This window comes from Vanessa atalanta, chromosome 27, assembly GCF_905147765.1.
Source record: "Vanessa atalanta chromosome 27, ilVanAtal1.2, whole genome shotgun sequence".
Taxonomy (NCBI): Eukaryota; Metazoa; Arthropoda; class Insecta; order Lepidoptera; family Nymphalidae; genus Vanessa; species Vanessa atalanta.
Genome location: NC_061897.1, coordinates 2322397 through 2337210, shown reverse-complemented (window position 1 = coordinate 2337210; position 14814 = coordinate 2322397). Strand labels below are relative to the sequence as shown.

The window sequence follows — 14814 nt, the reverse complement described above, 5'->3', positions numbered from 1 at the left end:
GTTTGGTAGAATAAAGAACATCGATATATTGTTATTAAGTAATTAACAATAAACAAGAAATGATTTTGACAATGTGTTTGTTAATGAATTTTTCGCGGCCTATTGCGTAGTTCGTGGTGAATATTCGGAATCTGTATACGTGGGTTTCTGCTTTTCCCGAAAAAAAGACAAATTCAGTAATTCACTGTTTATGTAGTGGAAAATATTTGTTTAAATTTCAAGATTAAAGTTTTATTTAAGACAATTATATATACATTATAAACCTTAGAAGTTATTTGTTTTCTAATTAGTTAGTTTTTTTAAACAAACTATGTTCCCAATTAAAAAAGAAAATGTTGACCATCTGCAATCACATAACATTAGAATCTCTGAACGTAAGTATATATTTCCTTCCTATTAATTATAAGAAATATACCAATAAGGTCTAGTTTTGAATAGCACATTAAATATTAACAGACAAATTACACAACATCCATAAATTGCTTTTGTTAACCGACCTAAAAAAAGGAATACGTTTTGTATTCAATCTTTTTTTTTAACTAGTACGCGATTTGAAATTGACGATTAATTAAAGGCATATATGTACTAATATTACAGTGTATATTTTTACATACATAAACAAATAATATTTTTTATTTATACAATTTTATAAAGTAAGTATTTATAATTTTCATTATTAAAATAATTAAATTTAAAAATCAATTAATATATGGACAGAATAAAATACTTTCATCTCATTTCTAGTAATTAGTTATAATCAGCTTTTTATATAATAAATATTATACAGATTAAAAATAAGGAATTATTTTTTGTAATATTGAATACAATACCTTCAGTGACAAAAATGGGCATGAAAATATTATGATATATTTATTGAAATATACTTTATTGTACACCACAAACAAAACGAAACACACAGAAATAAAAGTAAAACAAAATTAGTAAAATAAAAATAAAAAATAAAAAATGTAAAAACTAATAAGTGTTGTACAATGGGCGGACTTATGGCTAATTAGCCATCTCTTCCAGACAACCCAATCTGAGAGAGAATTTTTAAAATCAACGTTGTAGGCGGTGCCGTCATAAACTTACATACAAATATTTACACACTAATACTCATACATACTACATACATACATACATACATATACATAATATATATCTTTATTATACACTAATACATATTTAAGATACTAAAAATGTTATATAAAGGAAATTAATTAAAGTCGTCTAAATTATTATTTAGGTAATAGTTTTTTACCTTTATACATAATAAGAACCTTTATTATACATAATAAGAATTTACCTTATTATACATAATAAGAACTGGATTATTAGGCAGACCGAAAATTGGGAATAGTCTTAAAACAAATGAAATTGTTGAAGTCAAATGTTTTCATATTTCGATAAGAAATATATCATAATTATTTATCTTCATAATATAGTAGAAATGTTTTAAAATTATTAATAAAATTGTCCTGTAGTACCAAAAAAATATATTGTACCAAGTTAGGAAATGGTATAGTGGCTCCTTTATGTAAAATGCTCACCTTAACTGCTTAATCAGCCATTGTGATATTTTGCATACATATTGTCAGGGGTTCAGAATAGGAAGGAGGAACCCTAGCATTTGCCCCCTCTCCCAAAGAGGGGAGAAAATTGCTAAGCAAATGCTAGAGCAATGCAAGGGCGAAAACTAGTAAATAAGAAAATACTTTAAAAAGTAACAGAAACATTTTTTAGATTATTTATAATGCTACACATTTTCGCTTAATAAATATATATGTCCTGCAGAATGTCACCTAGAAAATTTAGGTTTGTTGATGATAAAATATTCAAATTTAATATGTTATAATTATCGTAATGCTACATTCAAATCTAGTAAAATGAGAAAATTGAGAGTGTGTCATCAGTAAGATAGAGTACTTAATGTTTGTTTGTGTTTTATTCGACTTTTTGTTGTTCTAGTGAATTCGTCTTCTGATGATATGTCAGATTCTCGCAAGGTGATACATTTACAAAAAGTAAGGATGCTCAGCCGCGGGTCACGTTCGTCATCCATCAGGATCACCAATGTCAAGTCCATCAAGCCACCAGATCCGGAGCTGGTGAAGAAACAGGAGGAAGAGAAACTCAGAGCTCAGGTAACTTATTTGAATTTACATTGCGTTTTATGGATGTGTATGGGAAACAAATACAAAAAAAAAATCCACAAATAATAGAATATTTTCCTTTTTCTAAAGGACTATTTTTAAAAAAATTATTTACAAAGAGAGATTTAATCCATCACGAATTATTACTCACTCATGCCGGAATTATCCAGTTCAAAGCTGAACTTTTAAAGCACAATTTCACTAGTTATCTATCTAGTCTATCCAATGAAATCATACCAAAATGTTGAACTAAAATTTGACCTCGAATTTCACCTTCATCATTCCCATCAAGGCCGGACCGTGTGTTTAGGGGGCCCTGGGCTAATACTACTTTGGGACACTTAAGACACATCTGATTAATTTAATAGAATGATGGATTTCGTCTATTTTTGACTTTGACTTGACTTGACTTAGCTTTGGGCCCCTTGAATCTACCCTGGGACCCTGGGCTGAAGCCCAAAAAGCCATACGGTAGATCCGGCCCTGATTGCCATACATAATTTAATATATATCAATATATTTTCATGTTACAGTTGCAGAAGGAAATTGTTTCACGTTCGCGTACGTGCGCTCACAGGGCGTATGAATGTACTCTACCCGTGGTGGGAGGGAGAGTGTACTGCGCTCGACACATTTTGAACGACTCCACCGCGCCTTACAAGCAATGCGCTCACGTTGCACCATCAGGGTCAAGATGCAACTTGCCTGCACCGATAGACAGGGATCCAGGGTAATTATTTTAGTCATTATTATTGATAGACTGTAACGGTTGTCATACATAGATATGGATTAGAAATGCTTAGATGGGGGAGGATTTTGGACAAATTGAAATGAAAAGGTTAATTTGATCTGTAAATTATTTTTGATGGCTTTTGGGACCTAGCAGATTGTTGAACCAATACGATCGAGTTCTACTGATTGGTACAATTTTTTCTCAACATAGGGAAACCGAAAATTCAAGTACATATTATACTTGTGAAATAATACCACTGACTGACCCTTCGCAAGATCTAAATTATATGGGCGATTGAATTGAAATTTAGCATGTTCATATTTAAATTTTTTAACTTGATCTTAGGATCTCACTTCAATTTTATGTATATTAATACAAAAAGGCAAGGAAAGATTATTTATTAAAAAAAAACTTTTTCAAAAAAGTCAAAGTCAAAAGTCAAAAATCTTTATTCAATATAGAAGTGTTTACACTTGCTTATTGATTGTCAAAAATCTACCACCGGTTCGGAATTTAGCACCTCAGACCTGAGAAGAACCGGCGAAAGAAACTCAACTTTAATTGATTATAAAATATATTTAATTATTGTTAAAATTGTTGAATATTATGTACGTTAGAATTTTGTGTAATTTCATTATTAGTGTCATTGTAACCTACCGTTGCCTCACGTGTAAGAAAAACGGAAGCCAGACAGGCGCCGTAACGCGTTACGTAACGAGGTGGCTTGACACACATATCAAGTAATCACTTGAAACAAATGATACGACGTCTGGCCGGAAAACTAGTGTGAACGTAGATACAATAATTTGACGTATGTATTTGATACGCCCACAGGCTGTGCTTCGAGCACGCGCGCGCCGCGCTGCACGCGCGCCACCGCAGCGCCGCGCCCCCCCCTCCCGTCGCCACGCCCGAGGCGCTGCTGCTGCAGCTGCAGCACTACGTGCGGTGAGCGCACCCGCTGATTGCTTTTCCTGACCGCAGACATCGGCGCTCTAAGACATGTCAACGACCTTGGGAGCTAAGATCTAGTACCTACTTGTACTGGCTCACTCGCCGGCTTGAAACCGGAACACAACGGTACTGAATGTTGCGGTTTGGCGGTTGAATATCTGATGAGAGAGTGGTACCTGCTCAGACTGGCTCTCACAGAGCCCTCCCACAAATTACCTACCACCCACTACCACCTGGAACTTTGTGGCTGCTGTGCATAGACCTCTACTTTCGAGGCTTGGAGCTTATTTCATTACATTGCCCAAACTCGGGTCGGTAGTAGTTTCTAGTTGGTTCCATTTGAACTTGGTGTAAAAGGTGAAGAAAGGGATTTATCGGCACCGACTTCTATTGCCCAATTGCTTTCTTGAAGTGACGATATCTAACGTTTTTATAAATTCGTTTTCAGTCCCGAGCGCACACGCACGACGTCTTGTGCTTCATCGGTGTCAGTGGTTAGTGATCCGGCTGACCAGGACCAGGTGCCCACGCATGCTGTGGACCCATTCAGTAAGTCGTTTATTTATTAAGATCTTTTTCAAAATCACTTCTCCCCAAGGTAAGAAATTACTTGAGATTTTTGAAGAAAGAAAGACTGATTTAATGTTATTATATTTAAATTAAAAAAAAAATATTTCGTCTTCAGAGGAGATCGATGCGACAGCGGTGAATGCGAGCGTGTCTGCGTCAATAATGGAATACGCGAGTGCCAGCGACAGCGACTGCGACAGCGTGACCCTCGGGCCCGGCGGCGACTGTCGCCACCGCGACAACTCCGACAACGAGGAGGCGCCGTGCGAGACGCAGCCGTTGTGGTGAGTGGCAATATGAAAAGTATGCAGACAGACAATTGGACCCCTCTACTACACTTTTTCTTACAGCGTCGATATCTCACATAAGAAAAAATATTCCTTTTGTGACCCATGTACTTAAATATATTTGTTCATAAGTAGTTTTCTAATAAACTATATATATAGGATATTCCAATAGAAGTTGGAAAAAAGATAAACAAAACTTCGATTTACGTATTTCATGCACTTTGCTGATAACTCAGCTATATTGTGATCTACTTACAGTTCTTGATAAATATATACACTGAACTACTTATTTCCACTTTAATTTACTTCCAAAATGTCGATAACACTTTCGTCGACGTTCAAAACAACATTGCAAATCCATAGTTTATATCACAGATTAATCAAGCTCTCGACCAATGATATCGCTCAATTTGCTGTCAAATGTTGTTAATTAGGCTTTTCTCCTCTTATAGTTGGAAAAGAGTTTGTGTGTGTTCCATAAATATTTTGAAAATAATATATTGTTAAGTAATTGTATGAAACTTGAATTGATTTTCTGTGATAGTTAAACTGCTTTACTATCTAACCGGTAACATTCTCTACAGGAAGGCAGGTGTATTCACCGCTGAGGAAGCAGTTAGTGAGGCCAAGAATGTGCTTCGATCGTTACAATCAGCATACATAAGACAGATGGGCAGGTTAAGGACGTTACTGCAAACAGCAAGATTGCAATATGTTAAGTCATTAAGATCTGAAAAAGAGCAATATTGTAAGTAAAGTCTGCAATAAATTATATAAATATTACTTGGAGGCAGGATTTTGTGCAAGCCCATCGGGGTATTTAAGTTATTTTATGTGTGTAAACTTGTTATAATTTTTATTATTAATTACAGTTGATATTTATTGAATTTTATGAGTAGGGGGGGTTTGAGGTATCAGTTCAGTTTGGAAAAGGGCTCTCTTATCCAAAACAGTTTGTGAATCCCTGATTAAGGCGAACACAATAGTGTACAATTTATATAGAAATAATAAAATACAATATATTACATAAATAAATATTATTTTAAATTTCATATTCCAGGCTCAATTAACTCCCAAGCCCGGAGCGGTCCACTCACAGTTCGGGAGCGAAGACAGCTACGTAAGCTTAAAGCTTACGCCGGCTACCACAGGAAGCATGGTGTGGATGCTGTACTGGCTAGGAAGTTGCATCATAAACGGGCCAGGGTATGGAAGGACTTTGTGCAATTATAACGCCCGTATTTCCAAACAATATTATAATAAAGGACTCATTGTGACTCTAAAAGCAAATCTTCAATCAATTCATGAACTTTACTTATCTTAAGGCTTCAATAGGTGTTCAATAAATAGACATTTAAGTAAAGTAGCTTAACAGTTATTATAACGAAACTTGGGTTTCCGCTTTTCAATAAAAAAAAGATATTAAAACCTTTTTGGATTTGTTTGTACTATTAATAATATTTCAATATTTCAGGCTAACGATATATTGAACAGGCACATTCCATCGCAAGGTCGTTGCACTTTCGTCGAGGGAGGGGTTCGATGCTCGACGCACGCACTCCCCGCGGCCAAGCACTGCCTCAAACACGTACTGCATGACAGGCAACAGGTAAATTATTATTTATTATTATAAACGAGACACGTCGAATTATCTTCAGTAACAGTTAGGGTGACGTTCATAACGCCATTTTTGCTAAATCCATAAGGAATCCATATTAAATTAAATTAATAAACGATAATAACTTAATTTTTTTAACGAGAACCAAAAGATTATATTCATTTTAAATGACAATCGTACAGAAAAGTCAGTGACTGATTTCGGTGTGTTCGAGTATCTAATCAGGAGATACATGTTCGCAGGTGCTGTTCGCGGCGTGCGGGGACGTCCGCGGCGGCGCGGCGTGCGGCGAGGCGCTGGCGGCGCTGCCGCTGCCGTCGGCGCGCTGCCGCTACCACGCCGCGCCGCCCGTCTACGCCGCCTTCACGCTCAAGGTGCGCCCCTCGCCTTCTCCGTGTCACCCTTCCAACTGCTAGACTCAGAGCTGAGAATTTTTCTATACAAACCGACTAACTTTTTATCGGCCCGACTTGGGATTTGAACCAAGGATCTCGGGTTCTGCGACCTTATAATTGTATACATATAATTTATAATGTAGCCGCTAAACCGACGAGGCAGTCAAGTCGATAAAATTATGTATATCACTAAAAATCAAACAAGTCACTTGTAACTTTCAAATTTCAAATCTATCTTTACACTTATTACTAATTTTCTTACAGAAAGACGGATCGGACAGCGAGTCAGAGTCACATTCGAGCTCGGATCTCTCTCGCACAGAGGTCCATTCACCTGAGGACAAACCGACCATCAATGAGATTGAACCGCTGTCGGAGATGCAGTATGACTGACATTTGGACTTCAGTCACGGCGTATATGACGATTATTGGCCTGACTAGTAGGAAAATAAATTTGAAATCCGCACTGTAAAGATAGTCAGAATTTCAAGATTAGAAGAAAATGGACAGCATTGAACTGATAATGAAACAGTGACCTTGATGACCTCACACTCCTTAATGAGAAGGAGTACAAAGAACTATAATATTAAAGAAAGTTAGAACTGTATTCAAGTGCAAAGACATAAATTTATGTCATACAGAAAAAAATAATAAATATCTACGAGGTGCTCTGCTGTTCACGTTTCTTAATGCTGTCTATGTATAAGCACTTGATGAGAACATTGACGCTTCCACATATAATATTGCTTATTAACTGATATCTAACCATGAGGCTGTTGATGGTCATAGACAATAAGCAATGTATGTGTAAAGATTATTGTTGTCAGAAACATTTTGACCTTTGTGGGTTGTGTGGGTTACCTAAATACCATCCGGAAGTTATGTGATAAACAAAATGAAGATGTGTTGTTAAATTATAGAATGACAACTGATTTTGTTTAAAAAGGTTCCAAGTAGAGACAATATGCATTTATATGTATTTCATAATGAGTTAAGTGAAAAGTGAAGTGAAGTTAAAGTGACTATGACTGTGACTACTGAATATTAATTAATGCACAAGTTTCCTGAACGTGGTAAGAAATGGACAATATGTGCATATATACATATAGTAAGATTAGATAAAGTATTACATTTCCTTAATATTATAGTTATTAAGTATTATTAATAAAAATAATCAATACCAGTAATACACTGATATTTGAATTATAAATGAGCTATGATCAAAAGAGCAATAATTACTGAGAACTATTCACTGCACTGTAATAATCTAGCGTACAAAATAGTAATACTCTTTATTCAAGTAGTCTCATAAAAGCAATTTTGATTTGTCGTCTAACTGTTGAATTATATGTGAAGCTATTGCTAGTTCAGTTGAGGAATCTACTGAGTATTTAAATTCTTGAAACACCTTGGGCTTTCGTTTTGCATAAAACCAATAATTTTCGTTGTTTACCTGCTATACTTGAAACAAGGAGCACAGTTATAACATCTTTTAATAGGTTTTACCATAATACAGTTTGCCTTTCAATTCTAGTGTTCTATCCATAGTTAACTTCTAGAATTTATCCTGTCTCATCAGCATTCCATATTTGACAGCCGGTATATCCCTCAGTTAATCTTGGTAAAACTGTTCTGAACTAATTGTCACAAACATTTTGTGACACACTGGCGGCTTCTTCACAAACTTTACTCATCACTACATCATAATGTTATCTAGAGTCTGGCAAATGAAAGATGAGAATGAGAAAGTGCGGCAAATTCAAAAAATTCAGAGTGTGGTATCCCTGAGTTGTAATGCGAATACCAGTCTTGATACTTTTAACTAATATTCGTCCAGTTGATTTAAATAAATAAATAATGTGAACCTGGCCAATTCATGAGTTAAAAAGTGAAGCCCCAAATATTGACGCCTATTACATAAAATATTATCTAAATCGATTCCCATATCAAATTTCATGCCAACCCATTCAGTAGTTTTCATGTTAAATAATTATTAGTAAATTCAATTATTAATAAATAAAAAACAAAATATTATTATTATTTATTCAGAGTAATCAAAATCAGACTCTAAAAATTCATATAACGATTCTTCTGAGCTACTTGTATCATTATCACTGCCAACATTTATTATGAATTCTTTTAATGTGACATTATTGTCTCTTTCTCTATACTTATCCTCTACAGTAATGACATGGTTAGTCATTGTTTTCCAATCTGAGGCAGTTATGTTCGCGAATGTTTCCTTAATAAGTTCTTCTGTGTCTGCTGCAGATAAGCCAATATTTTTCTTTGCGATTAGTCGTTTCGCTGAACTCCATATCAACTCTATTGGATTCAGGTCGCAATGATACGGAGGAAGTCTTAATACTTCATGGCCATTCTGCTGGAGAAGGTCATCTGCCACATATATAGGGTTTGGTTTATGCTTCTCTACTACACACATCAATTCCTCTTTTGAGAAAAGTTCTTCATACTCTATATTATTTTCATCAAGCCACTTTTGAATATCGGCTTTGCGGTTTGTCATTGTCGGGGTCTTATTTTTCTGCACAGTGTGGTAACTGGCATTGTCCATGATTATTACACTGGGCTTGTGCAAATTCGGAATAAGCTTCTCGGTCAAACATTTGTTAAAATTTTGACTATTCATATCATGGTGATAGTCAGCACTCGTAGATTTGGTGCTAAAAAGCAATAACGCATTAGGTACAAACCCATTTTCGTGCCCAGCATGCACAATAATGTACCTCTTTCCTGAAGATATGTTTTCCACAACACCACTCGTAGATGGACCTTGCCATGATTTCTTGGGTTTATAGTTTTTATGAATGTAAGTCTCATCAAGGTATACGATTTGCTTACCCTCTGCCCTTTTTGTAGCAATTGTTCGGAGAAACTTGTGCCTCCATGCAGCAATATCATAACGCTCAATTAACAATGAGCGTTCATTTTTGTTGTTTTTGAATTGAAATCCCTTTGAAAGCAATATATGTCGCAGTGTTTCACGACAGCCACGAAAACCAATGGTTTCTTGTAAGTCTGTCAAGAGACTCCTTAATGTTGGAACTTCTTTTTTTACGGTATAAAATTCATTGATTTTGTTTCGTACAGCATGAATGTCAAAGCTATCCAAGTTTGAAACAGTTTTCTTGTGAGGGCGTTTTTTTCCTGGAGTATTCCATACACCTTCATTGACTAACCCCTCATGTTTGATTCTATTAAGTGTTGACACACTTACCTCTACAAAAAATAAAGAAAATATAAGTTTACGGGTATTTTGTACATAATTACGCCCCAAGAATATAATTACTTCACACATAATACAGATGTGGTATGTAACCACATATGTTACCTTCATTATTTATTTATTTATATACTCAACAATATAAATTCTATTCTATTCTAGTATGTTAATGTTCTATTTCAATCTTCAAATTTTCACTTTGATATGTTGACAGTGACTAAGAAATTTTCATATTATTGGGCATGAACAATGAACATGTCTGTCTTAAAATATGGCAATTGATTTAGAGTTTGAGTCTTATCAAATTTCAAATACATCTGTAAATATGTACGTACCAGTGTAAGAAGCAATTTCTGCCATGTATTGGTTTTCGGTCAATAAAATTTCTTTATTCTCCAACTCACATAACTTTTTTAAAGTGTTTTTGACAATATCGACTCCCGTGACATCCCCGAGTCCTTCTGTTAAAAAGCAAATAACAATATTATCTTAACCTGACATAAGTACCTACATACACGCGTAGTTTTATTATGCTCGTATTAAATAGTGAGTAACGACGAGTAAATTTATTGGATAAACATAAGTATCAAAATTGATAATTCGTACTAACCTAAAAACGACGATATCGCATGTAAATACTCTTGTTTCTTCTTGAAAGCAATGTTTCTCTCCTCTTGTTTTTCTTTGTATTTACATATCATAGTATGCAACAACTTCCGAACATTACTTTTGATAGTTTTCTTCATCATAAACCCTCAAAAACGTAGTAATTGCGGAAAGTGAACAATGTATACTCGTTTTCACGAAAGAAGTCCCCCAGACGCAGCGCTGTATTCGCGCGACATAATGTTGCCAGGGTTAATTACGGGAAAATATTATACCTATTACGAATATTAAGATACGATATCAAAAAATGTTTAATTATTTTTTTTTTTGTATTTTATTAATTAAATTTTATATTTATTGTTTAATTGTATAAGTTGCATTTTCATTAATTATATAATTGGATTTGTTTTATTAACTGGATTTTAAATGTTATTTATGAAAATTATTGAATAGATGGAATTATTAGTGTTGTTATTAATATTGATTATGTAATTTGATTATTTATTTAGAATTTTCCGGGATATTAAGCGGGATTTTATATATCACAAAATAAGGAATAAAAAACAAAAATAATTTACAGTTTTATTGAATAATTATGATCAGTTACATCATCACTATCGGAAGAGTGAATGGAAACAGAGTCAGATTCTGTTTCACTATCACTAGCTGTGGATATGATGAGTCGATCCATTTCTTCATCTATAAGGCTGTCATTTTTCAAATATTCCTCTTCCAAATGCTCTACGTGTTTGCATTGAGCAGCCCAATCTTCTGCTGAGATACTCTTAAAGGCATCTTCCGTTATAATCGTTATGTTTTTTGGGTCTTGGGACACGTTTTTATCCGCTACCTTTCTTTTCACAAGGCTCCAGATTTTTTCAATCGGGTTGAGTTCGCAGTGATAAGGCGGCAATTTCAAAACCTCATGGTTGTGAGCTTTTAATAATTCATCCACAGCATATGTTGGTGGACCTTTATTTTGTTTGACGAGATCAAACAAAACAGCTTTTGTCCATGTGTTTTCAAAATAGATACCCTTTTCTCGCAGCCACTCTTGCAACTTACTTTTGATGCTCGACATTGTAGGCGCTTTGTTTATTTGTGTACAGTGATAAGGAGCGTTGTCCATTACCACAAGAGACCTTTCACGTAGGTTAGGAATCAGTTTTTCCTTCAGCCATTTAAGGAAATTTGTAGAGTTCATGTTATCGTGATAATCTGAAGACTTGGACTGGGATTTGAACATCAACAATGCACCATTTATGAAACCATTCTCTGTCCCTGCATGAGCAATTATCCAGCGACTCCCTACAGATTCTGAGACCATCAGTCCCGGCTCCTTCTCACTTTGCCAACAACTTTTTGCATGATATGTATTATGTATATAGGTCTCATCTAAATATACGATTGGCCTTTTTTCCACAGTGCGATTTCTTCGGATTTTTTCCAAATATCTTGCACGCCATGCGATTATGTCATGGCGTTCCATAAGAATTTTACGTTTGGATTGGCATCGCTTATACTTGAAACCAATATTATTTAATATTCTATGCAATGTTGTGATGCTTCCCTGAAAATTTATATCTTTTCTCAATGCGGCACGTAGCTTAACCAATGTCGGTAACTCCTTCCTCACAATATAAAAACTGTGAATTTTTTCCCGTATGGCGCACAGATCAAACCCATCCAAGTCGAACTTTTTGGGATGCGGACGACTTTTCCCTGGTGTGACAATTTTTTTTGAAGTACTCGCTGCTGTTATGCCTTCTTTTGTTATCCTGGTCACAGTTTTTTCGGACACGCCTGCAATTAAATTAAGAACAAATAAAAATACTAAAATTAAAAAATATATATCACTTGCAAGTTCTTTTTTTTAATATAAATTCATCTTAAAAACAAAAATAATAGTAATATATCAACAATACAATAAATCGGCAAAAAAATCATTGGTACGGCAGCCCTAAAACTAACCTGTCATTGCGGCGACTCTCTTGCGAACATTGTTTAGTGGTATTAAAATACCTTTATTCTTTTGTTCCGCATCACAAAACTCCTTCACCTTCAATATAATTTCTCGAGCTGAACTTTTTACAACTTTAGGCATCACGAAAGATCCAATAACGCACTAATCTTATTAAAAAAACACAAACATCTACCACAACAAACGAACTTGATAACATTGACTGACCATTGACATCGACAAAAGACAACATGGCCGATCTGTCAAATTTGAAAGTATTGTTTAGTTCCACAATCCACCGCGGGACTTCTTTTATGAAAAGGACTTTAATCAAAACGAATCAATGGCGGAACAATGACGTTTGACAATTCAGCTGGTGTTGTCATATAAAAAGCTCCACAAAAAACTTATTCTCATCTTTCATTTGCCAGACTCTAAATCTGTAAATCCTGCTTTCTAAGCGTTCAAAGTTGGATGCCCAAGCTATCTGGCAATCTGATTAGCTGATCTTGCAAAGTAGTACCACTTATGGGCACATTTTTATATTTTCAAGAATTTTTCCACTTCGTTCGTAGTGTAGAATGTGATATTCCAAATTCTTATCATAGATCAACATTTCTTATACCATTTTCCAGTCTCGAAATGATGTCCATATTTTTCTACGAACGTACGTTGTACGTGTAGGAATCATATTCACAACTTTAAGAATACCTCTTCACACACTCGAAATTTGCTATCAAACGGATTCTAAGTTCAGCTTTGTACACATGCTAAGTAGACCTACAAACAAAGCAAACGTAACTTGTAAACTCTCAATCTGTACCTACATGTAAACAAAAGATAAGGAAGCTTAATAGTTTTATGAATAAGTTTCTGTGCCTTTGACGTATATAGTGCGTATATAGTGACTTGCCGAGTCACTATATACTCGTGGAATTTCTAGGAATATGTCACAAACTGTTTATAACAACAAGTCGCCGGTATACCGGTAATTAATGTCATATACAATGTGCTATTGCCGAATGATGAATGATTTCCTACGAAATCCATACGAAAATATACTTTGAATTCAAGGGACAAGTTCCTTATTAATTGAATCCACTGTATTTCGTTAAAAACGATTTATTAAATTTTTAAATAACAAATATCTTATATAATAGTTACTATTTTATCGTATCGACCAGTAAATTACTTGACCGCAAGTCCGCAAATGCCGCAGAACTCTAGTCTACTCGCCAATCCGTTAATATGGAGAACCCATTGCAACTTGGCATCAACGGTAAGCCCAAGAAATTCAATGGACTCAACTGGATCCATCAATTCCCCATTGACAAGTATTAGCTATTACATTTTGCACATTTGGTGTACAAAATTTTATAATTTTAGTTTTTTTAGGCTGAATCCTAAGATTATTTACGCTAAACCAGTATCAGATGTCAGCTCTTTTTTACATCTTCATACTGTAATTGCTCTCTATTAATTTCAAAACTAAGTGGTATCATCAGCAATAACTATCATGAATGTTCTCAACAAGAAAGGGCAAGTCATTTATGTATATGAGGAATAGAAAAGGTCCAAGAATTGAGTCCTTGAGGGACCTCCATAGCAACTGAGAACACCTCCTGTGTTCCCTCCTGTGTCACCTTTTTCTTTTAACGTCAACCCTCTGAATTCTATTTTTAAGAAGTCAGAAGGTCGAGCGCACCTTCTCTAATTCCGTAGTGATAAAGTTCCCTAACCAGAGTTTCATGTTAAACACAATCAAAGGCTTTGGATAAGTCACAGAAAATCCCTAAGGTATTCGGTGACTCCTCCCAGGCTTCATAGATATTCCTTATAAGCTCGATACCAGCGTCGGTAGTAGAGCGACCCCCTCTTAAATTCAAATTGATTTCTATGAAGCAAATTCTCTGTAAAAGTGTGCTAATAATTGATTTAAAATATTATATGTAAAAACACATATATTGGACACAACTATTAAATATTATTGCAAGATAAGGTGCAATCACATCGACAATTGAATTTATCACTTTGACAGAAATACCCCATACATCGGCAGTTTTCTTAATGTGTAACGACTTAAACATTAAGAAAACTGTCGATCCCTTACAACATTTATATTTATTTTTTACTTCAGCGGTGTAAACACTACGACGGATTATAACTTTTTTTGACAACGTTGTAACTTGACGTTTGTGCACATAGCCAGTCTGTGCTGCCGATATTAAAATGGAGTTGTGGCATAGATTAACAAAAAGCTGCATTCAGAAATTAACATTTTCAAATCTACCTCT

General features: G+C 34.9%; 3 protein-coding genes across 3 annotated transcripts; 1 reads left to right on the top strand and 2 right to left on the bottom strand.

Annotated features, from left to right (window-relative positions):
- The first annotated feature begins 130 nt into the window (after nucleotides 1-130).
- LOC125074400 (KAT8 regulatory NSL complex subunit 2) lies at nucleotides 131-7897 on the top strand. Its single transcript, XM_047685728.1, has 11 exons — nucleotides 131-374; nucleotides 1969-2144; nucleotides 2687-2883; nucleotides 3721-3834; nucleotides 4289-4389; nucleotides 4526-4694; nucleotides 5282-5445; nucleotides 5758-5903; nucleotides 6172-6306; nucleotides 6558-6689; nucleotides 6975-7897. Exons 1-11 carry the CDS (start codon nucleotides 311-313, stop codon nucleotides 7101-7103), a joined length of 1527 nt encoding a protein of 508 aa, XP_047541684.1. The 5' UTR covers nucleotides 131-310; the 3' UTR covers nucleotides 7104-7897.
- Nucleotides 7898-8751: 854 nt separating this feature from the next.
- On the bottom strand, nucleotides 8752-9285 carry LOC125074125. The gene has a single exon (XM_047685353.1). It carries the CDS (start codon nucleotides 9283-9285, stop codon nucleotides 8752-8754), a length of 534 nt encoding a protein of 177 aa, XP_047541309.1.
- Nucleotides 9286-11134: 1849 nt separating this feature from the next.
- Nucleotides 11135-13003, bottom strand: LOC125074401. Its single transcript, XM_047685729.1, has 2 exons — nucleotides 12532-13003; nucleotides 11135-12363 (listed from the first exon to the last, which is right to left on the bottom strand). Exons 1-2 carry the CDS (start codon nucleotides 12662-12664, stop codon nucleotides 11135-11137), a joined length of 1362 nt encoding a protein of 453 aa, XP_047541685.1. The 5' UTR covers nucleotides 12665-13003.
- Nucleotides 13004-14814: the final 1811 nt, after the last annotated feature.